At 39.1% G+C, this 22,331-nt stretch overlaps 1 protein-coding gene and 1 pseudogene across 8 annotated transcripts in view; one reads left to right on the top strand and one right to left on the bottom strand.

Annotated features, from left to right (window-relative positions):
• Window positions 1-22,331, top strand: part of MTHFD2L (methylenetetrahydrofolate dehydrogenase (NADP+ dependent) 2 like) — a 151,372-nt gene that overhangs the window by 54,140 nt on the left and 74,901 nt on the right. For 7 of the 8 annotated variants that reach the window (XM_008267752.4, XM_051819695.2, XM_051819689.2 and 4 more), the window contains one exon: window positions 2,015-2,107. In XM_008267752.4, coding sequence (XP_008265974.1) covers window positions 2,015-2,107 — 93 coding nt within the window. Of the gene's footprint in view, window positions 1-2,014; window positions 22,182-22,331 lie in introns of all 8 variants that reach the window. The other variant, XR_011378393.1, reaches the window with a different exon arrangement.
• On the bottom strand, window positions 5,808-5,908 carry LOC127483327 (U6 spliceosomal RNA; annotated as a pseudogene).

Genomic DNA, 22,331 nt, shown 5'->3' with positions numbered 1-22,331 from the left:
ATGGCACTCTGATATGGGATGCCAGTGTTGCTAGCTACAGTTCAACTTGTTATACCACAACACCAGGCCCAAATGGTGGTGTTAGCAGGTAGCCTGATCAGAAGTGGGGCTCCCCTGGGCAGCCCTTACAAACTGTCCTTTTTGTGGTGGTGTTTTACTTCATTGTTTTTATTGCTCCTGGTGGAATGAGCTGGATTTCACTGCAGCTGGGTGGTGAGGAAAGATGCTGAGCGGCCTTCTGGCTCCTCCTGGACCATCTGCAGAGTCAGGTGGTTTCCTGTTGAATGGCTCCTCCAAGTCTGTCTTCATATTACCTCAAACTCTAAACTGTCCTGAGCCCAAGAGGGCTCTTCTTTCTGTGTTCCTATTCTCTCTGTTACCATTAAGAAAGATGTGTTTTTGCAAGTTAGGATGTACCTGTCACCTCCAGGTCACACAGCTTTGCAGTCATTTTCCGAGGTTTGCCGCTGACCATCTTGTCATTCTCTGTGTTTGCTGCCTTTTTCTCTGTGTGGTATCTATTCACTTCTTTCGGTAACTCTTACTACTGTGGGAAACATGTTTTGTGGTTTTCTAAATATGGAGACTGTGCAGTTTTTGTTGTTGGTGGTGTTAACTATGCACGTTGTGCACGTCGTCTGGGAGAAGAGAAAGACACTGCCCTTCTCTTGACTGCTCCTTTTCTCCACCTCACCCTTTCTCTTCTTCCTCGGCTCACACATTGGGAACCCTCAGGCTGCTCATCTCTCTTAACTATCACTCCATTAATGTTTTTACATGAAAATATCCTGTTATATCCTAGGACTTCTTCATTTTGTAAACACATAATTTTAAAATTGGTACATTTTCCACTACTATCCTTTTAGCTTAGAATGTTCTTTCTTTCCTTTCTTTTTTTTTTTTTTTTTTAAGATTTATTTATTTGAAAGAGTTACAGAGAGAGGTAGAGACAGAGAAAGAGGTCTTCCATCCACTGGTTTACTCCCCAGATGGCCGCAACGGCCGGAGCTGCGCCAATCTGAAGCCAGGAGCCAGGAGCTTCTTCCAGGTCTCCCACATGGGTGAAGGGGCCCAAGGACTTGGGCCATCTTCCACTGCTTTCCCAGGCCATAGCAGAGAGCTGGACCAGAAGAGGAGCAGCCGGGACTAGAACCGGCACCCATATGGGATGCCAGTGCTTCAGGCCAGGGCTTTAACCCGCTGTGCCACAGTGCTGGCCCTTCCTTTCTTGATTTTATCTATTTTTGCTCATGCTTTAAGATCCAAAGACTCTGTGCCTTCTCCAGGAACCCTTCCTTGATACCTCTTCATGGCAGAATTAATCTTTTACCTGTGTTTCCACAGTTTATTGTCCCATCAAATGAACTTGTGGTTCTTAAATTAACAAGTCTCCCCTACACTAGTGTGTGCTAACCAGTAAAAAGGGAATTTTCTTTTTTTTTTTTTAAAGATTTATTTTATTTATTTGGAAGAGTTACAGGGAGAGGTAGAGACAGAGAGAGAGGTCTTCTATCCGCTGGTTCACTCCCCAAATGGCTGCAACAGTGGGAGCTGCGCCGATCTAAAGCCAGGGGCCAGAAGCTTCTTCCGGGTCTCCCACATGGGTGCAGGAGCCCAAGGACTTGGGCTATTTTCTACTGCTATCCCAGGCTATAGCAGAGAGCTGGATTGGAAGAGGAGCAGCCGGGACTAGAACTGATGCCTATACAGGATGCTGGCGCTTCAGGCCAGGGCTTTAACCCACTGCACCACAGCACCAGCCCCATGGAGTTTTCAAATGCTGCTTTTCTAGAACTTTGCTTCCCTTCATTTGCCCTCATGTGATTTCCTTACTCACTCAATAAAGGGTACAGTATTTTGATTCATCTCAACTTCCATATGAAACTTTTGCTCTCAAAATGATTTAATCATGCAAAAAGCAACTTCTACACTTGGGAAGTAACTGAAATGCCTCTAGATGTTATAACATTTGAAAAAGCTAGTAATCATTGATGGGCATTCTTCTGCATTCCAGGTGATGCGACGGTGACGATAGCTCACAGATATACCCCCAAAGAACAATTGAAGATCCACTCTCAGCTGGCAGATGTTATCATAGTAGCTGCTGGTAAGTCCTTAGTTGACTGTTATTTTTTGGGGGGTTGTAAAAAGCAGAGTAATTTGTGCCCTGATTGCTGACATGCTTGAAAGAACATTTTCTTGAGAGAGTTATGTATAGTTATGATTAACTTCTGGCAACTAGTGTGGGCCAATAATTGTAGCTATGGGAAAAAATAAAAAGAACTTTCCGACTTTCAAATTGTATTAATCAAAGTAGAATGTCTCAGAGAGGGGACGAGATGGACAACCACGATGCTGTACTAGCCACTAGACTACAGGCAAAAGTTAATGAATTACACCCTGTCCAAAGGATGATAATGTTTCCAACAAGGATGGCATACATTGTTTGATCTAATGAGCTGAAGTTGTTCACTCTGGAAAAAAGAAAGTACAAATTAAAGAAGATGCAATAGGTTTTTTCTGTAACATAAGAAAAAAAAGCCCCAAACCCTATCCTTTGTAATAAGAATTGTCTCAAAGGTACCAGTTCTTGAGATAATAAGTTCCCTATTACGTCAGTGATTAGAAGATAGATAAAATGTGAAATAATGTGCAGCATTCCTTGTTAGTTTTTACTAACAGTTATTCCTTTTAGATGACAAAAAAAATCCCATGCCCTCTTTTAACATTATTGAAGTATTTTAATAAAGTAAGAGTGACTAAAACCACATGTAAAGAATTGTAAGTATTTTGAGCATATATTCTATGGGGAAGGTGTTACATTTCTTCTTTACTCCCTACCACTTAGACCATTGTAGAGTGCATTCATGTATTGAGAACAGAGTTGAGCTCACTGAGTTGTAATATTTCCTTCAATTCTGAGATTTTGTTATTCTATATACTTAACAGATTTTTGTTATATATTTAAAGAGTGACAGAGAAAGAGAGATACAGACAGAGATCCACCATCTGCTGGTTCACTCCTCAAGTGACTGAAATGATTGGGTCTGGGCCAGTTTGAAGCCAGGAGCCAGGAACTCCATCCTGGTCTCCTAAGCACTTGGACTATCTTCCACTGCTTTTCCAGGTGCATTAGCAGGGAGCTGGATTGGAACTGAGCAAACAGGACTTGAACTGGTACTACAGTATGGGATTTTGGTGTCATAGGCTGTGGCTTACCCTGCTACACCACAATGCTGGCATCAATTATTCTAAATTTTAATGTGTGAAAGAAAGATTTGTGAAACATATGCATGTATCGTTTATGCTTATTATATAACAAAGATTGAATTTATTTAAATTTATTTGTGTTGTCCTACAGGGTAACTTGACAAGAAAGATGGTTCAGAATATAGAAAGGTTCAGAGTATAAAGGGGTTGTGGGGTTGTATTTAGATAATTCACTTATGGATATGTGAGAGTTTATTATATCATTCTGATCTTAGTTAAACATGAATACTTTTTTTTAATTTAAAAGAGTTGCAGAGAGAGAGAGTGAGAGAGAGAGAAAGAAAGAAAGAGGTCTTCCATCTGGTGGTTTACTCCCCAGGTGACTGCAATGGCCAGAGCTGAGCTGATCCAAAGCTACCAGCCAGCCAGGAATTTCTTCTGGGTCTCCCACGGGGCCCAAAGACTTGGGCCATCTTCTACTGCTTTCCCAGGCCATAGCAGAGAGCTTGATCATAAGTGGAGCAGCCAGGACTTGAACTGGCGCCCTTATGGGATGCTGGCGCTGCAGGCTGGGGCTTTAACCCACTATACCACAAGGCAAGCCCCAACATGAATACTTTTGAAAAGCAGACAGACTATTAAATTCACCCATTCCTTCATAAAGCATGGGACTCTTACTATGCAGCAAGAGCTTTCAATTGAATGCATATAGTAGTGCATACAAATGACAGAATTCCTGCCCTGCAGAGCTTATATTTTAGTGGGAGAGACAGTTAGTTGTTAATAAACAATTAACACAACATCATGTCAGGTGATGATAACTGTAATAATGGAATTGATTGAAGGAACAGTGTGTGTTGAACAGTGAAGATCTTTCTCAGGACATGACCTTTTGAGTAGGGTCCTTGTCTGATCTTTCTCCATTTACCCACCAGTTCCCATCCCCCACCCTCTTTCAAGTCCTGTTCTGTCCAGCTGCATTTCTCTGCCACCAGTGTCCAGCAAGGTTTGGCACCAGTTTGAGATTGGAGGGACAGGGAGGAGAAGGCCGGGTTAGGGTATTTCTGCTTTACTCCCTTTGCACTTCCTCCTGTGTGGACGGCGCCTGCCAGGGAACCCCTCTCCCATGGAGCTCTCTCACTGTGCTGCAGTGACATCCTTTCCTCTTCCTGTTCCTTGTGCCTTAGGCATGGTAGAAGCTTCTTCCTGTTCCTAATAAGTGCCTGAATTGCTGTTGCTTTTCTCTTAACCCCAACATACGCTGTGAAAGTTCCTTTACAAATGTCTCTTCATATAATGGTCAGAGGTGGATTCTGTTTCCTACTAGGATCCTGACAGATGCAGATTTTTATGAAGTGAAGGATCAAATCAAAGTAATACCTGGAGGAAGAACATTCCAAACAGAGGGAGCAGCAAATACAGAAGTCCTTAGGGAGGTGCATGCTTGGCATGTTGCAGATCACAGATATTTGAGAGTTTTTATTATTATGATTTTATTAAACATTAATAAATTATAAGGAAATTGGTAAGAAATACTGTTGAGAAGGTGGCCAGTACTAGCTCCTGTGGGAAATTAAGGACATTGCAATGACTTTTAAATTTTTACGTTTAATTTCATTTCATTTGAAAGGCAGAGAGAGAGAGGGAAATAGAAAGAGAGAACGGGGAGTTCCTCCATACTCTGGTTCATTCCCCAAATGCTCACATTGTCCAGGCTGGGCCAGGCTGAAGCTGGAAGGTGGGAACTCAGGATGGCGCCCCCAAGTGGTTGGCAAGGACCCAATTACTTGAGCCATCGCCTTTTTCCTCCCAGGGAACACATTAGGAAGAAACTGGAATTAGAAGCAGAGCTGGGACCAGAAAATAGGCACTTCATTATGGAATGCAGGTTCCCCAAGCAGTGTCTTAATTATTGCATCTATATCCAGACCTATAGTGAGGAGTTTGATATAAACCACCAGTGAATGAGAGCAGGAGCTGAACATGGTTTATCTTACGTTGTAAAAGTACACTGAGATGATGTCAAGGAGGACTGACTCTTAAAGGGGGAGTAAAAAACAGGAGTTACTGCAATTTCATTGAGTAAATCTCAGTTTTTCCATAATTTGTTTTGTTTTCAAACATACAGAATGATTCTGTCTTTACTCTTCTCACATAGTATTTCTTCAATGCAGACAATTACTAATATTGTTGCTGTATCCAAGGCTTTACTGAGAACCTTTTTTTTTTTTTTTTTTTTTGACAGGCAGAGTTAGACAGTGAGAGAGACAGAAAGAAAGGTCTTCCTTTCCATTGGTTCACCCCCACAAATGGCCACTACAGCCAGCACGCTGCAGCCTGCATGCTGTGCTGATCCGAAGCCAGGAGCCAGGTGCTTCCTCCTGGTCTCCCATGCAGATGCAGGGCCCAATCACTTGGGCCATCCTCCACTGCCTTCCCGGGCCACAGCAGAGAGCTGGACTGAAAGAGGAGCAACTGGGACAGAATCCGGTGCCCCAACCGGGACTAGGACCCAGGGTGCCGGCACCACAGGCGGAGGATTAGCCTAGTGAGCTGCAGCACCAGCCGAGAACCTTTTTCTTTTTTTTTTAAAAAAAAAAAACATGGAACACTTCACGAATTTGCGTGTCATCTTTGCACAGGGGCTATGCTAATCTCTGTATCGGAGAACCTTTTTCATACTGCCTATCAATTAGCTATCATTGAGGACTTTGAGATGAAATTAATTTTGGTGGAGAGAAGAATGATAATTTAATTAGTTTCAACCAGATTTAATTCGATTTGTGTTCTTATACAGGCTGTATTCTGGAACTCAGATTATAACTATGGTAATTCCTTATAGAATAAAAATAGAAATAGTCCCTTTCTCAGAAGTCATTAGTGAGCTAGTACAGCTAATTATAACTCAGTAATCATTTTCAGGTGGTATCAATGCAAATCTTTGAACTGGATTGACTGAAGTAAGAAATATGTAGAAAAGTAATAAACTTTTTCAAACCACAAATCTACATTAGGTGGAATACTGTTACAGCAACATAGGCATTTGTTGGATACAAATATTATAATAACTTCTTTTTACAAATTTGTATTTATATACAGGACTTGGAATTGGCGAGTGGAGAGGAATTTGAACACTCATAGTCTTCCATCTCTACCATTAGATAGAATGAAATTTAGGTTATCTTTAAAAACTATTATTCAACCTTAATGTTGACAATTTATGAAAAATATTTCACAGTTACTCTTAGTTCCCATTTGTCAATTGTATTAGATGAATATTTTCTTTTGGTGGAAAAGAATCTCTCAGCATACATTCATGATCATATTTTTTATTATCATGAGAAATGGCAAATGAGTTATCCTGATGCTCTTGAGTGAACCACTGATATTATTTCATGACTAAATCGAGTCTTATGTCACAAGTCATGGTGCCAGTACTGCCATCATTCTCAAGCTTCTTCCATAATGCACAAATAAGAACTGAGTTCAAAGTATTAAGAAAGAAGGCAGGAAAATAAAAATCAAAATAAAGAGAGGTAAGGAAAAGTAGGACTGAAACCTAGAAAAATTAACAAAATAAAAGACAAGAGATACTCAGGCCCCCAAGTATGGTTAACAGTATTCAACTCTACCACAGCCATCCCATTGAGGATATGCTCATACCACCAGAGGGCGCCATTCAGGGGAGCAGCTCTTTGAAATACAGACCAATGTATTTGGCCACAGGGTCCTCATGGAAAAACATTCTGAGCAGACAGTGGGAATAGACTCCTGTTTGTTCCTTGTGACCCACTTTAATGCCTCTCACTGGATATCAAAGTCTGCTGAATGCTGGAAGACAGACTGTGTATAGCCCTGCAATCATCTTGGTCAGTGGGAAATTTCAGGGAAAAAAATTTGAAGATTTATAAGAACAACCACAGATTTCTACATTTCCACTTCATTGATAATCATCTGGAGCATATTAGGGTAAAACATGTAGATATCAGTAAGTAACATTTAAATTACAGAGAAAATATAAGTTTATGTAGAAAAGAAATTCTATACAGCCCAACAATAGGAATCAAGTATTGCCAAAGTGACCACATCAGGCATTGTGTGTGGGAAACAAACAAATGCAATTAGCAGTGGGTATTAAAGAAGGAGATAGTGATCTAATGGCAGAGGTAGCTGGAACAGGGAGGGCTGGATCACTGTCGTGACTAGAATGTCAACATATATGGAAGCAGTCCCATCTAGGAGAAGTCAGGAAGAGAAGGAGGAGCAGTGCATGATGTGTCAGAAAGATTGATAATGACTGAGAGATGACAGTAAAGAATGCGGTGATGAAATGCTGAAAAGAACTTGCAGAAGAAAAAAGTAAAAGAAGAAATCATTGTTTAAAGACCCTGAGGCTTGAATGATGCTGTTAGCTTATGTTAATATTAATCTCACCCCTCCAGTTTCTCATGGTACAGATCGTGTAGGTTCAGCCATGTATCACTTACCTTTTAAAAACCTCCCCCAAATCAGGATTCAAACCCAGTTAGGAATTCAGATCTGAAAATCAGACCCTGTGAAATGGTGCAATTAGAAGTAAGAGGTTTCAAGTTCCTACTCAAAACTACCTCTTTGAGTTGCCAGAGAAAATTATTTTGTTACTAGAGAACTTTAATGTACCATAGTTATAGTACTTAATACCTGTTTATAATTATCTGCCATGTTCAGTAGACTTACAGCAGTGACAGACCTACAGACCTAGTATCTTTTTTATTTTTGTTTTTTGGCCTAATAGATAAGTGCTTAGAAAAATATCTGACACATAGTAGGTACCTAATAATATGTGCTACATTGATAGGGAAATTATGAGTGGAACAAGGACTTCTTCAAATTGATACAAATTTAGCTGGTATATTTGGGATCATCATTCTAGTTATTGGTTGATTTACATGCACAGCATTATTTTGGGGGAACTGCTGAGCATTGCTAGTTTGTTAATGGAACTCAGGTGCTAAAAGACATAAATGTGAAATATTTGTGCAGAAAAGAGTAGTTCACATCAATAATTGAATGGATGAACTGATTTGAGGCTAAGAGTGAAGAAAGGCTAAAGAAGCTGTTATCCATGTGGAAAGCTCAGCAAGAAGAGTATTAAACAGTTGACTGGAAAGGAGTGGATTAGGGGAGCCTCAGTTGGCTTTGTATAAGGTTAATGGCAAACAAGAGAAAGCCAGTCACAATAGGAAACTGGAGGACATCCTAAGTTTATAAAAGATCTAGCATTCTTCGTTATTCAGGGATCATAGGCATGGGATTTACAGACATTGCCCAAGGGACCTCCGCCCATCTGAGTAAACTCAGTGGGACTAACTTCATGCTGAAGACAAGCTGCTGAGTCAGTGCCAGCTGCATGTTAACCCCTGGATACTGTGCCACAGTGCTGAATGAAGGCTGCACTTTGTCCACTAAGCCATCCCCTCTAGCACAATGAGTGAACATTTACCGTAGTAACTCTAGCGTCTCTCTTGCAACACTTTTAATGACAGACACTATAATACAAAACAGGATAAATGGGTAATTCAGTACAGTAATTTGGGATATCCACACTTACTTGTCACAAAATACAAAAGTGACCGACTAACTTCCTTTCACCACTTCCCCTACAGTATTGCCAAATGCTGTATACACTCCCATCAGACTTCACCCTAGCCTCTTAATAGACTTTTTCCTATAGTAGATTTCTTCCTTCTTTGAACAGAGTTAGTAATTTTTAAAATGCCAGGATACTGGGAAGTTTTGAGGGTGGGACATGGAAACAGGCCACTCCCCTGTGTAGCCCAGGCAACCTGGGAGTGGGGCTTACTCACTCACAGCCCTGGGTGCTTCCTCAGTGGGTGCCAGCACATTTCGTGGCCTCACTAATCCCATTGGTCTTCCCATAGCCTATGTAGCCTTCTCCAGCTTGTCCCCTTTAGCTAGCCTCTGGTTCTTCTCTTAGAGTCCCTTGCTAAGTTTGTCATTTACTTCATGCTTTTCAGTTATTTTTAATGATATAGAAGAGTGTGAATGCACAGGTTGGGTAAAGCAGGAATTCCAGGATTTAAATTCCAACATTATCACTTGCTAATTGTGTAAGTATGATTAAGTCATCCCTTCTCTCAGAACCTCAGTCCTCTCATCGAGAGGTTGTGCAGAATAACTTTTCTTATTGTGTTGTTAAGTCACCTATTGCACATTAAGAGCATAGCTAAATGCCTAGCAATTGTCAGTACTCAAGAAACATTATGTACTAATATGATAATATATTAGTCATCATTAGGCAATTCCATATTAATATTTAATGATAATATGATAATTCAGAAGTACTAAAGCAGGCAATTATTATTTTTAATTTTATTTATTTAAGAGAAACATAAGGGGGGATATATATAAATAAAGCTGGGAGCTAGGAATTCAATCCAGGTCTTGAACATAAGTGGCAGGGACCCAATGACCATGACTGCTGCCTCAGGTATTGGTCCCAGGTACATAGGATATGTGTGTTCTACCTAGAGTCATCATTGATGCCTGCCTGGGTCTTCGTTAGCAAGAAGCTGAAATTAGGAATTAGGCCAGGTATCCAACCCAGTCACTCTGATAAGAGAGGTAGGCATTCTGATGGTTACATCAAACTGCACCAAGTGCCTGCCCTACACCACTGATTATCAAATTACATCTCAGTGTAACTAAAGGAATATACTTCTTGGTTACTTTTAGCAGTAGCATAGTATCAGAGTTGACTGATCATCATTAACACAAGTGAGTTAATCTAAGAAGAGATTTAAACATGATAGATCAATTTTTAAAAAAACTATTTTTACTTAAGATTTATGACTTACCAGGTTATCAGCCTTTGTCCACAGCCATAGATTCTCTTGTTCTCTGGGTGAATCCCTTAGAGCTTCTCCGTCTTTGGAAACCACCTTACTCTGAGAGGGTTAGAGAAGGTTGAGTCATTTAAGTAAAGAGGTTGTTTTTTTTCCTCTCAGTAGTCCCCCCCGCCCCCATTCTACTTCCTTTTCATCCCAGCCCATTCTAGTGGCCACAGCCCATGCCCAGAGCCCAATTTACCAAGTGGGCAAAGCTTTGCTGACCTACAGTGAACTTTGTCCAGAGTGTGAGAAGGCAGCTTTTTCTGAGTGTCAATGACACTCCTAGAAAACACAAATAATAGAGATGATGAGAAAGAACCCATTACCTCTGCCGAAGAAAACCATGGTTAAGAATTTGGTGTCTGACCTTCCACTATTTTATATTTCTATGTAAATTCAAATATATAAATAGTTCTTTCATGCTGTGCTTAGAATTTGTATTTTTCAGTTCCACACTGTGTACATGTTTCTTCATGAAATGCTTTCTTTTAAAACATGACTTTTGATGACTCCATAGTACTCTAGCCTATGGATATACTACAGTTTATTTTCCATTCTTGAATGTAGGATATTTAGATGACTCCCAGTTTTTTTTCTGTTATGAATAATGCAGTAAATAACTGAACATCTTTCTAAACACCTAAGATTACTTGTAAAAAAGACCTAAGATATTTAGCACATTGGTCTTAAGTTCCTTATTTACTTATTAATGGTTCTTTATTTTGTGCAAAACACATGTGAAATCTGCATACAGCAAAGGCTACATATGTGTATATAATAGTAAGGTGTATTTCATGGCCTGCATTTGTTGTCAAACAGCTTTAACATATACATAAGCTATACATGTGTATCATGGGTAACCAATTCTACAGACCTGATACTAACACACTGTGTAGGTTAGGGATACACAGGACATGGAATCTGTGGCATAAGCAGAAGGTGACCTGGATACAAGGCAGCGTATTAAAGCTGAAGAAGCATGGTCATCAAAATAAAAAGGATCTGGGAGTTGGCATTTGGAGCACTGATTAATACTGCTTTGGATGCCCGTGTCTAACAATGGAGTGCCTGGGTTTGAGTCCCAGCTTTACTCCCAATCCCGTCTTCCTACTAAGGCACATGCTGGGAGGTAGCAGGTGATGGCTCAAGTAATTGGGTCCTTGCCATATATGTGGGAGACCTGAATTGAGTTCCCACTTCCCAATGTGGGCATTGCTGGAGTGAACCTGTGGATGGTAAATGCTGTCTATCTTCCTGCCTTTCAAACAAAATAAATAAATACATTCTTAAAAAGTAAAGAGGATTTGGTTTCAATTTCTATCTTAATTTTTTTTACTTTTATTTAATAAATATAAATTTCAAAAGTACAACTTTTGGATTGTAGTGGCTTTTCCCCCCATAACCTCCCTCCCACCCACAACCATCCCATCTCCCACACCCTCTCCCATCCGAATCTTCATCAAGATTCATTTTCAATTATATTTATAAACAGAAGATAAACTTAGTACGTACTAAGTAAAGATTTCAACAGATTGCACCCACACAGATACACAAAGTATACTGTTTGTGTACTAGTTTTACCGTTAATTCGCATAGTACAACACATTTAGGACAGAGATCCTACATGGGGAGTAAGTGCACAGTGACTCCTGTTGTTGATTTAACAATTGACACTCTTGTTTATGATGTCAGTAATCACCCTAGGCTCTTGTCATGAGCTGCCAAGGCTATGGAAGCCTCTTGAGTTCACAAACTCCGACCTTATTTAGACAAGGCCATAATCAAAGTGGAGGTTCTCTCCTCCATTCAGAGTAAGATACCTCCTTCTTTGATGGCCCATTCTTTCCACTGGGATCTCACTCACAGAGATCTTTCATTTAGGTCATTTTTTTTCCCACAGTGTCTTCCCACAGTTTCTCATGCCTGAGAAACTCTCATGGGCTTTTTAGCCAGATCTGAATGCCTTAAGGGCTGATTCTGAGGTCAAACTGCTGTTTTAGGGCATCTGCCATTCTATGAGTCTTCTGTGTATCCCGCTTCCCATGTTGGATTGTTCTCTCCTTTTTAATTCTATCAGTTATTAGCAGACACTAGTCTTGTTTATGTGATCCCTTTGACTCTTAATCCTATCAGTATGATCAATTATGAACTGAAACTTACCACTTTGACTAGTAAGATGGCATTAGTACATGCTTAATTTTAAAAATGACATGTACCTCTCTGAACCAAGTTTTCAACTCAATGTAAAATAGAGATAGTAATATAAACATTACAAGCTTTTATAAGATTTAATTGTGCACGTGATACCAACTAAATCATTATAGTTTCCATTCCTTTTAGACTGCTATTTTGTTGGGACTCTATGCCTAAAAGGGCATTTGTTTGTTTTCAGTGAATATAAACACAAATTTATAGTCAAGCACAGAACTAACAAACTTCTGCATAGCCAAAAAAAACAATTAGCAGAATGAAAAGACAATTAGGAGAATGGGAGAAAACATTTGCAAATTATGCACCTGATACAGTATTAGTATCCAGAATTTATAAGGAGCTCAAGGGATTCAACAACTACAAAACAAATAATCTAGTTGAAAATGGTCAAGGGATCCAAAAGAAGAAATACAAATAGCCATCAAACATATGAAAAAATGCCCAGTAGGGAATTGCAAATGAAAATAAAAATAAGGTGACATCTCATTCCATCTCATTAGAATGGCTGTTATCAGTCAGAAAATAGCAGATTCTATTATATTATAATTTTATTATAAAAACAATATATTTTGGGATGTAAGGAAAAGGGAACCCTAATACACTGTTGATGGGAATGCAAATGAATACAATTGCTATGGAAAATAGCATAGAGATTCTTCAAAAACTTAAAAATAGATCTGCTGTATTACCTAGCTATCCAACTAATGGGAATATTTCCAAAGATAATGAAGTAAGTTTATGAAAGAGATACCTGAACTCCCATGTTTATTGCAGTTTAATTCACAATAGCAAAGATATGGAATCAACCTAGTTGTCCATCAGTGGATGACTGGAGAAAGAAATGTGTTGTATAAACACAACATAATATTACTCAGCCATAAAAAAATGAAATCCTATTATTTGCAATAAAATGGCTGGAACTGGAGATAATAAGCTGAGTGAAACAAGCCAGACAAAGAAAGACAAATACCACATTTTCTCATAGTATAAAAATGTCATATTATTTTATATCTAAATATTTATAAATGTCTTCACTGAAATATACCCCCTACATAAAAGTATCCCCTTCTTTCCTCATTTTATTGGGATCATTTTCATGAATCCCAAGTCCATGATATTAATATATCCACTTTTATGTCAAGAAAAATAGTATGTATGTATTATATATATAGTGTAACATTTAGATATGAAGTAAATATGGCAAATGTGATACATTGTTAAATCTGTTTGTGCTCAACGAGCTCTTATTTGTACTTTTCTGTATTCAGATATTTTAGAATAAACTTAAAAAGGCAAAAAAGTGAGAAGGTAGAATGGGAATTAGAATACAAAGACTTATGACTTTGGAGACTGAGTATACTGTGTTGTGGCTAATGAGCAAGGGCAGATGGAATGCAAACAAGGTTTGGGAGTGGTGAAGCTGTGTGGTGGGAGATGAGTTCAATTTTAACTTCCTGGGTTTGAGATGTTTGTGGTATATTTAGATGAACAAGTCTGGTGGAGTGTTGAGAGATGTGAATTTGGGGTTCGGGAAAGAGCTGTAATCTGGAGTGAAAGTTCAGAAGTCATTTCCATCAGTGGTAGAGATCACAGAGACATGAATAAAACTGTTTAGTTTTAATCTGTATTTCATGGATTGAACGATCTTATTCTAATATTCAATTTTGTTAGAATTATGTTAAGTTGTTAGTTGATTGAAGAGGTTCTATAATATTGCCTCTGTATATTCAGTGCCAATGGCCTATTCTTGCTTCAGCAAACATAATCCTTTTTGCTGAAGCTTTGTTTTTTTTCATGCCTGTTTCCTTATAATCAAAATCTTTATCATCTTTGAAAGTATGTTTGAGTGATATGAGAAAATGTCTGATAAACCAAGAAAATGTGTCCTAAAAATAGGATGAGTGACTTAACTTATAAATGTTGAATCTTTTACATGCATAAGCTTAAGCTTCATTAGCAAATGTTCTAATTGCCTAAGTTTTCTGTTTATGCTTACATTTTCAGTCTGTGCATGGTGGGATTTTTGTGACTGTGTAATGCATTTATCTGAGCTCAGTTGATCCTTTATATGGCTTGGCAGGTTTGTCCAGTTGACCTGCTTTACCCAGCCTTAATTCTCACAGCCTATTGTATCTTCACAGTATTATTTTCCCATCGCAGAAAGCCTGGCTTTATAACCAGGTTTTTCCCATTATTTAGGTATTTCAGTGCTTTATAAAGCAGGAAGAAATTGTTCTATCAATCTTCTACAGCTTGACTGATTCCTGAGGTTGGGTTGCCTTATTTTTCTTCACACATCTATTAACTTACTCATGCTATACATGAAATTTCTCCTCTTTATATAAATAGATAAAAACATTAGTAAAAAAGTGAAGGAGATTTACTTTGTAGAAGACTGTCTCTGTAATCTGGAAGACAATAAAATTGTGAGTCAAAAAAAACCATGTCATATTCTTCTTGTGGTCTCTGGCATAATGTTTAGTGTATAACAGTTATTAAATATGTGTAAGTTGTTTATAGTAATCTATACAAAATAAAATGAATTGTTGAAAACCACCAAAAATGAAACAGTTTAGTGAATAAAAGAACACTAGCTTTAGGTTCCAGAGTATAATGGTTAGTTAGCATTCTAGATTAGAGAGAAAGAAAGAAGTCTTCCATCTGCTGGTTCACTCCCCAGATGGCCACAATGGCTGGAGCTGCACTGATCCGAAGCCAGGAGCCAGGAACTTCCTCAGGTCTCCCACAGGGGTGCCGGGACCTGAGGACTTGGGCCATCTTCCAGTGCTTTCCCAGGCCATAGCAGAGAGCTGGATGGGAAGTGGAGCAACCAGGACTTGAACCGGTGCCCATATGGGATACTGGCACTGCAGGTGGAGGCTTTACCTGCTACGCCACAGCTCCGGCCCCCAAAAGCTCTACTTGCTGTCAATGTGCTCTGTAGTTTTTCCTGGTCACCCAATCTACATCCTGTGGTTGCTCCATGTCTGTTTATTCTTCCACACCTATGCTCTCCACTCAGCTTTCCCAAGGCTCCCTCTGGTCAAGGCAGTTAATGGCATGCCACAGTCTGTGTGCTTGTTTGGGTTCCAGACTCTGTCTTCCTCTTAGTAAATGATTATCTCAGTATTAAAAATAGTATATATTCTGTTTCAAATCCGTATATAACAATGGTGCCTTAAGCAATAGTAGTTTTCCTGGTATATCAGTCAGTCATTGAAAATCTGCTTTAAGGTTTTTGTGCCCTTTTTGGATATTTCCTTTGAACATTGTCTTTCACTTCAACAAGTAACTAGACTACACTGAAGATTAATGAATTTTTTCTACCATACTTTCAGTGGATCTGTGTTTTTCTAGGTTTATTAATGTTTTAATAGACCTTACTTTGCATGAGGCTATATTAAGTTTTGGTTTATATTGAAAATGAATCTTGATGTGAATGGGATGGGAGAGGGAGTGGAAGATGGGATGGTTGCGGGTGGGAGGGAGGTTAAGGGAGGAAAAAGCCGCTATAATCTAAAAGTTGTACATTGGAAATTTATATTTATTAAATAAAAGTTAAAAAGTTTTGGTTTATAGTTGTAAAATAGCTGATTAGTAATGTCCACGTAAGGCATAAACTATGCTTTAATGTTATGTAAATTTAAATATATCATGCTAATATAGAATGACAGGGATGCCATTATTTAAAGCAAAAAAAGTCTTCCCTAAAGGATGATATTGTGAATTTTGAAATGTAACAAAATAATAAAAGAAGGAGGATCAAAATACAAAGGACCTAAGGGAGCAATGTGATGTGTAGGGAGCACTAAGAGTCACAATGGGCAGCAGTGAAGTGACTCTCACCATGCTGTGACCTCCAGTGGCTATCAGTATGTCTTTATGGCTATCTTTCTTGTACTTAATGAAAAGCCTTGTGTGCAGGACTAGAAACCTCATTGCTGAATGAACAAATTCCATCTCTCAATGTCAGTTTCTCATCTTGGTTTAAGCTTTTTTCCTAGATGAGGAGGGTCCTCATAGAGTCAGGTGATCTCTTCAGGACCCATGAAGCCATAAGTCCCCTTTAATGCCTTGTTTGGACTGTTCTCCTTCATGAAGGCTTAATATGGCATTGCATCAGCATCACTGACTCAGAGCTTACACCTGCAGGGTTCAGAGGTAAGTAGAGAGGAGGCAGAGAAACAACTGGGAATGATGACTATTCAGTGAAAGAACTAGAAAATACTATTGCTTTACTTTCTAGTGTGGGTAGGAATATGAGCCCTTCTGCAGTGAAGTCATCATTCCTGCGGTATTTTCAGTGCTTGTGGTATTGCTGAATGTCTCTTCCAGACATGTGCTAACAGGCAGGAAGTGAAATGGTTGCATTGGATCTATAATAAGTCATTATTGCTTATGACTTTGCAGTAGCATCTACACATGGAATCGAGCCAGGGAAATTAAAAAAAATTTTTAAAGTCAGGACCAAGTTGTCACACATTAATGCTTTCATAATAATCTGTAGTGTTTGAAATGTGCTGTGGAGAATCCAAATGTGCATCTGGCCACCTGCTTGAGGTGTGACCATGGTTCTGAAAGAGAACAGAGTGGAGGAATCATTGTGGCAGGTGCCTGCTGTGCCTCCTCTGGCCACTTTCTACAAGAGTAATTTCTTTTTACCCATCTATGTAGTCAGAAAATGTTTTCTAGCTCCGACCCTTTATCTTCTACCCTAGTGCATTTCCTCCAAATAGATTTCTGGCTTGGTTAATTAAGAAATGCATATTTAAACACTTGTCTTTGTTACAAAACCCAAACATTACTGACTGCTATCCACAAGTGTGACCTTTGCAACTGTGGTTGGAATAAGTTCCAATAAATCATAGTTCTGTAAGTGTGCAGTTTTCAGGTAATCCTTAGTATTCTGATATGTGCCCTGTAAATCAAGGTAACAACTAATATTAATGATCAGATATTGCATTGTAAAGGCAAGTGCATTGTAATAATGTTTCCTTTGAATTTCTATTATGTGTGTTTCATAATTCATACTTATATTCATTCTAAAGATAAGAAAGTTATACACACATATCACATACATATGTACCTACAAAAAAGAACACATTACAATATACATCCTTCCCAGGGAATTGGCCAGGGTTTTCCTAAAAATAATGTGACATACCATGTCACAATGAGTCAGAATTCCTGTGTTCATACAATGAACCAACATGAGTTCTATTAGGTGACTAAGATATAAATCCTAAACTTCTTTTGAATAAACATTGGAAAGTGTTTCACCCTCGTCTACTTTATGATAAATTTATCAGATTGAAAAGAATTCAGAAATGGTGTGAGTTTACTGTGGCTATGGATTTGATAATAAATTTAAATAAATTTATTCAGATACCAATGAGTAGATTTTTAAAATTTGTTTAAAAATTTATGAACAGGCCTTATGTTAGTTCCCAAATTACTACATCTAGGAATTTATCCCAGAGAGAATATAATGATGTTACAAAGATAATATCAAGGATATCCATCACAAGTTTATTTTTCAAAGACATATATTTATTTGAAAGGCAGAGTTATAGAAAGAGAGGACAGACAGAGAGATCTTCCATCTGCTGGTTCACTCTCCAAATAATTGCAACAGCCAGGGCTGGGCCAGGCCAAAGCCAGAGCTAGGAGCTTCTTCCAGGTCTTCTTTCAGATCTCCCACATGGGTGTAGAGGCCCAAGCATTTGGGTCATCTTCTGCTGCTTTCCCAGACACATTATCAGGGAGCTGGATTGGAAATGGAGTAACTGGGGCTTGGACCAGCACCCATGTGGGATGCTGGCGCTGCAGACTGCAGCTTTAACCCACTGAGCCACTGTACTGGCCTCACAGATTTATTTTTAGTAGTAAAAAGTGGGAACAGGGCTGGGTGTTTGACCTTACAGTTACAATGCTGGTTGTGGAGTCAGCACTGTGATGCTGGCATTCTATATGAGCACTAATTCGAGTAAGACTATTCTACTTATGATCCAGCTCCCTGCTAACGTGGCTGGGAAAGCATCACAAGTGCATGGACCTCTGTCACACACATGGGAGACCTGGATGGAGCTCCAGGCTCCTGGCTTCAGTCTGGCCAAGACCTAGCTGTTGCAGGCATTTGGAGTGTGAACCAGTAAATAGAAGATATCCCTCTCTCTCTTTCTGTCTCTCCTTCTCTCTCTGTAACTTTGTCTTTGAAAGAAAGGAGAGAAGAGAGGAGAGGAGGGGAGAGAAGAAGAGGAGAGAGGGGAAGAAGGGAGGAGAGGGGAGGAAAAGAGAAGAGAGTAGATGCTGTTTGTGATTTCCACATCCATATTGGAATATATAGGTTTGATGCCTGCCACTGCTCCTGACCCCACCTTCTTTCTAATGCAGATCATTAGAGGCAGTGGTAATGGTTCAACTTCTGGGGTTCCTGCAACCCACATAGAGACCTACACTGAATTACTAGCTCCTGATTCCACCTTAGCACAGCCCCTGCTGTTGTGGACATTTAGGTAGTGCTTGTTCTCTCTCTTTCCCTCTCTCTCCTTCCCCCTCACTCCCCCTCCCTTCCCCTCACTCTCCCTCACTCTCCTTCCCACTCCCTCTAACCCTCCCTCCTTCTCTTTTCTCTAAATAAACTTATAAAAAATTAAGTGGAAACAATCTATAAACATCCAGTTAACTATATTTACCTACTATGCTATATAAAAACACCAGAGCTTATAACTTATTTCTCTTATATAAGTATATTTTTATACCCAGTAATCAACTTCTTTCTATGCATCCTCTAACCAATATCCTTCCCAACCTCTGGTAACCCCTATTATGTTCTCAACTTCTATGAAATAAACTTTTTTAGCACCCACATATTATTGAGACCATGCATGCTTTATTTCTCTTAACCAAATGTCCTCCAATTCCATTCATGTTGCTGTGACAGAATTTTATTATTTTTTATGACAATATTCCATTATGTAGATATATCACATTTTCTTTATCCATGCATCTATCAATGGACAACAGTTTATTAAATATCTAAACTAATGTGAATGTTGCTGTAATAAACATGGTGGATAAGTATCTCTTTGATATCTTGTTTCACTTACTGTGGATATATACATAGCATTGGGATATCTATATCATACAGTAGTTCCCTTGTTAGTTTTTTCAGGAAATTCCATGCTGTTTTTTATAGTGGTTATGCTAAATTATGTGCTTACCAACAGTGTATAGGAACTCCTATTTCTCTGCATCCTCACCAGTGTTTGTGACTTTTTGTGTTTTTGATTATAACTATTCTATGTAGGATGAGGTGATATCACATTCTGGTTTTGATTTACTTCCCCTGATAACTAGTGATACTGAACATTTTTTTCAGGTACTTGGCCATTTGTATATACTCTTGTGAAACATCTAGTTCATTTGCCCATTTTTAAATTGGATTTTTCTAACTTCCATATATGTTTTTATTTATTAGTTTCTTGTCCATTTATAAAGATTTTCTCAACTCAATATCATCTCTTCACTCTGTTGATTGTTGTACAGAAGTTTCTCAGTTTGATATAATCTTATTTATCCATTCTTGCCTGTGCTTGTTGGCTCTTATCCAGAAAAAGTTATTGCTTGTACTAGTATCTTGCAGTGCAGAATGGCTCACATGCAGAAATCTACCGACAACAGATGCTGGCGAGGATGTGGGGGAAAAGGGACACTAACCTGCTGTTGGTGGGAATGCAAACTGGTGAAGCCACTATGGAAGTCAGTCTGGAGATTCCTCAGAAACCTGAATATAACCCTACCATACAACCCAGCTATCCCACTCCTTGGAATTTACCCAAAGGAAATTAAATTGGCAAATAAAAGAGGTGTCTGCACATTAATGTTTATTGCAGCTCAATTCACAATAGCTAAGACCTGGAATCAACCCAAATGCCCAAATAGTAGAGTGGATAAAGAAATTATGGGATATGTACTCTGTAGAATACTATATAGCAGTAAAAAACAATGAAATCCAGTCATTTGCAACAAAATGCAGGAATCTGGAACACATCATGCTGAGTGAAATAAGCCAGTCCCAAAGGGACAAATATCATATGTTCTCCCTGATCAGTGACAACTAACCAAGCACCAAAAAGGAAACCTGTTGAAGTGAAATGGACACTGTGAGAAACAGTGACTTGATCAGCCCTTGTCCTGGCTGTTGATGAACAACTTAATACTTTATCCCTTTTAGTATTTTTTTTTTTGTTCTACTTAATACTATTGGTTGAACTCTGTAATTAACACACAATTATTCTTAGGTGTTTAAATTTAACTGAAAAGTGATCCCTGTTAAATATAAGAGGGGAAATAAGAGAGGGAGGATATGTCCAATTTGGGACATGCTCAATCTGACTTCCCCAAATGGTAGAGTTAGAAACGTGCCAGGGGATTCCAGTTCAGTCACATCAAGGTTGCATGTACCAGTGCCATCTCACTATCAAAGTGATCAATTTCAGTTCACAATTGATCATACTGATAGGATTAAGAGTCAAAGGGATCACATAAACAAGACTAGTGTCTGCTAATACTAACTGATAGAATTAAAAAGGAGAGAACAATCCAACATGGGAAGCGAGATACACAGCAGACTGTAGAATGGCAGATGTCCTAAGCAGCACTCTGGCCTCAGAATCAGCCCTTAAGGCATTCAGATCTGGCTAAAAAGCCCATGAGAGTTTCTCAGGCATGGAAAACCAAGACACTGTGGGGGAAAAAAAAGAAAAAAAAAAAAAAACCTAAATGAAAGATCTCTGCGAGTGAGATCCCAGTGGAAAGAACGGGCCACCAAAGAAGGAGGTACCTTTCTCTGAAGGGAGGAGAGAACTTCCACTTTGACTATGACCCTGTCTGAATAAGATCAAAGTCGGTGAACTCAAAAGGCTTCCATAGCCTTGGAAACTCATGACAAGAGCCTGGGGTGATTACTGACATCATAAACAAGAGTGTCAATTGGATAAGTCAACAACAGGAGTCACTGTGTACTTACTTCTCATGTGGGATCTGTCCTTAGTGTGTTGTCCAATGTGAAGTAATGCTATAACTAGTACTGAAACAGTATTTTACACTTTGTGCTTCTGTGTGGATGCAAACTGTTGAAATCTTTACTTAATATGTGCTAAATTGATCTTGTGTATATAAAGAGAATTGAAAATGAATCTTGATGTGAATGGAATGGAAGAGGGAGTGAGAGGTGGGGAGGGTTGCAGGTGGGAAGGAAGTTATGGGGGGGAAAAGCCATTGTAATCCATAAGCTATACTTTGGAAATTTATATTTGTTAAATAAAAGTTAAAAAAAAAACAAGTATTGAAAAATAAAAAAATTGTTGAGCGGCAAGTATTTGTCACAGTGGCTAAGCCACTGGTTGGGATGCTCAAATCTTATCAGAGTGCCTAGGTCCAAGTCCTGGCTCTTATTTTGATTCTGGTTTCCTTCCTGAGAGACAGCAGGAGCTGGTTCAGGTAACTGAGTCCCTGCCACTCAAATAGGAAACCTGAATTGTGTTCCTGTCTTCTGAATGCAGCCTGGTCCTCCCCTAGTCATTTTTAGCATTTGGGGAGTGAATGAGCAGATAAGCATTCTTTCTCTATTTCTGCCTTTAAAATAAATAAATATATAAAAATTTTGCCTATTGTTTAGTGAAATTCAGCAGTAAAACCATCTTCTCTATACTTCTTTTTTATTTTGTTTTATTTATTTTATTTTTTTGACAGGCAGAGTTAAACAGTGAGAGATAGGGACAGAGAGAAAGGTCTTCCTTCTGTTGGTTCATGCCCCAGATGGCCGCTACGGCCAGCGCGCTGTGCTGATCCGAAGCCTGGAGCCAGGTGCTTCTCCTGGTCTCCCATGCGGGTGCAGGGCCCAAGGACCTGGGCCATCCTCCACTGCCTTCCTGGGCCACAGCAGAGAGCTGGACTGGAAGAGGGGCAACTGGGACAGAACCAGTGCCCCAACTGGGACTAGAACCTGGAGTGCCG

Source organism: Oryctolagus cuniculus, chromosome 8 (assembly GCF_964237555.1).
Source record: "Oryctolagus cuniculus chromosome 8, mOryCun1.1, whole genome shotgun sequence".
Taxonomy (NCBI): domain Eukaryota; kingdom Metazoa; phylum Chordata; class Mammalia; order Lagomorpha; family Leporidae; genus Oryctolagus; species Oryctolagus cuniculus.
This window is presented reverse-complemented; position numbering and strand designations above follow the sequence as displayed.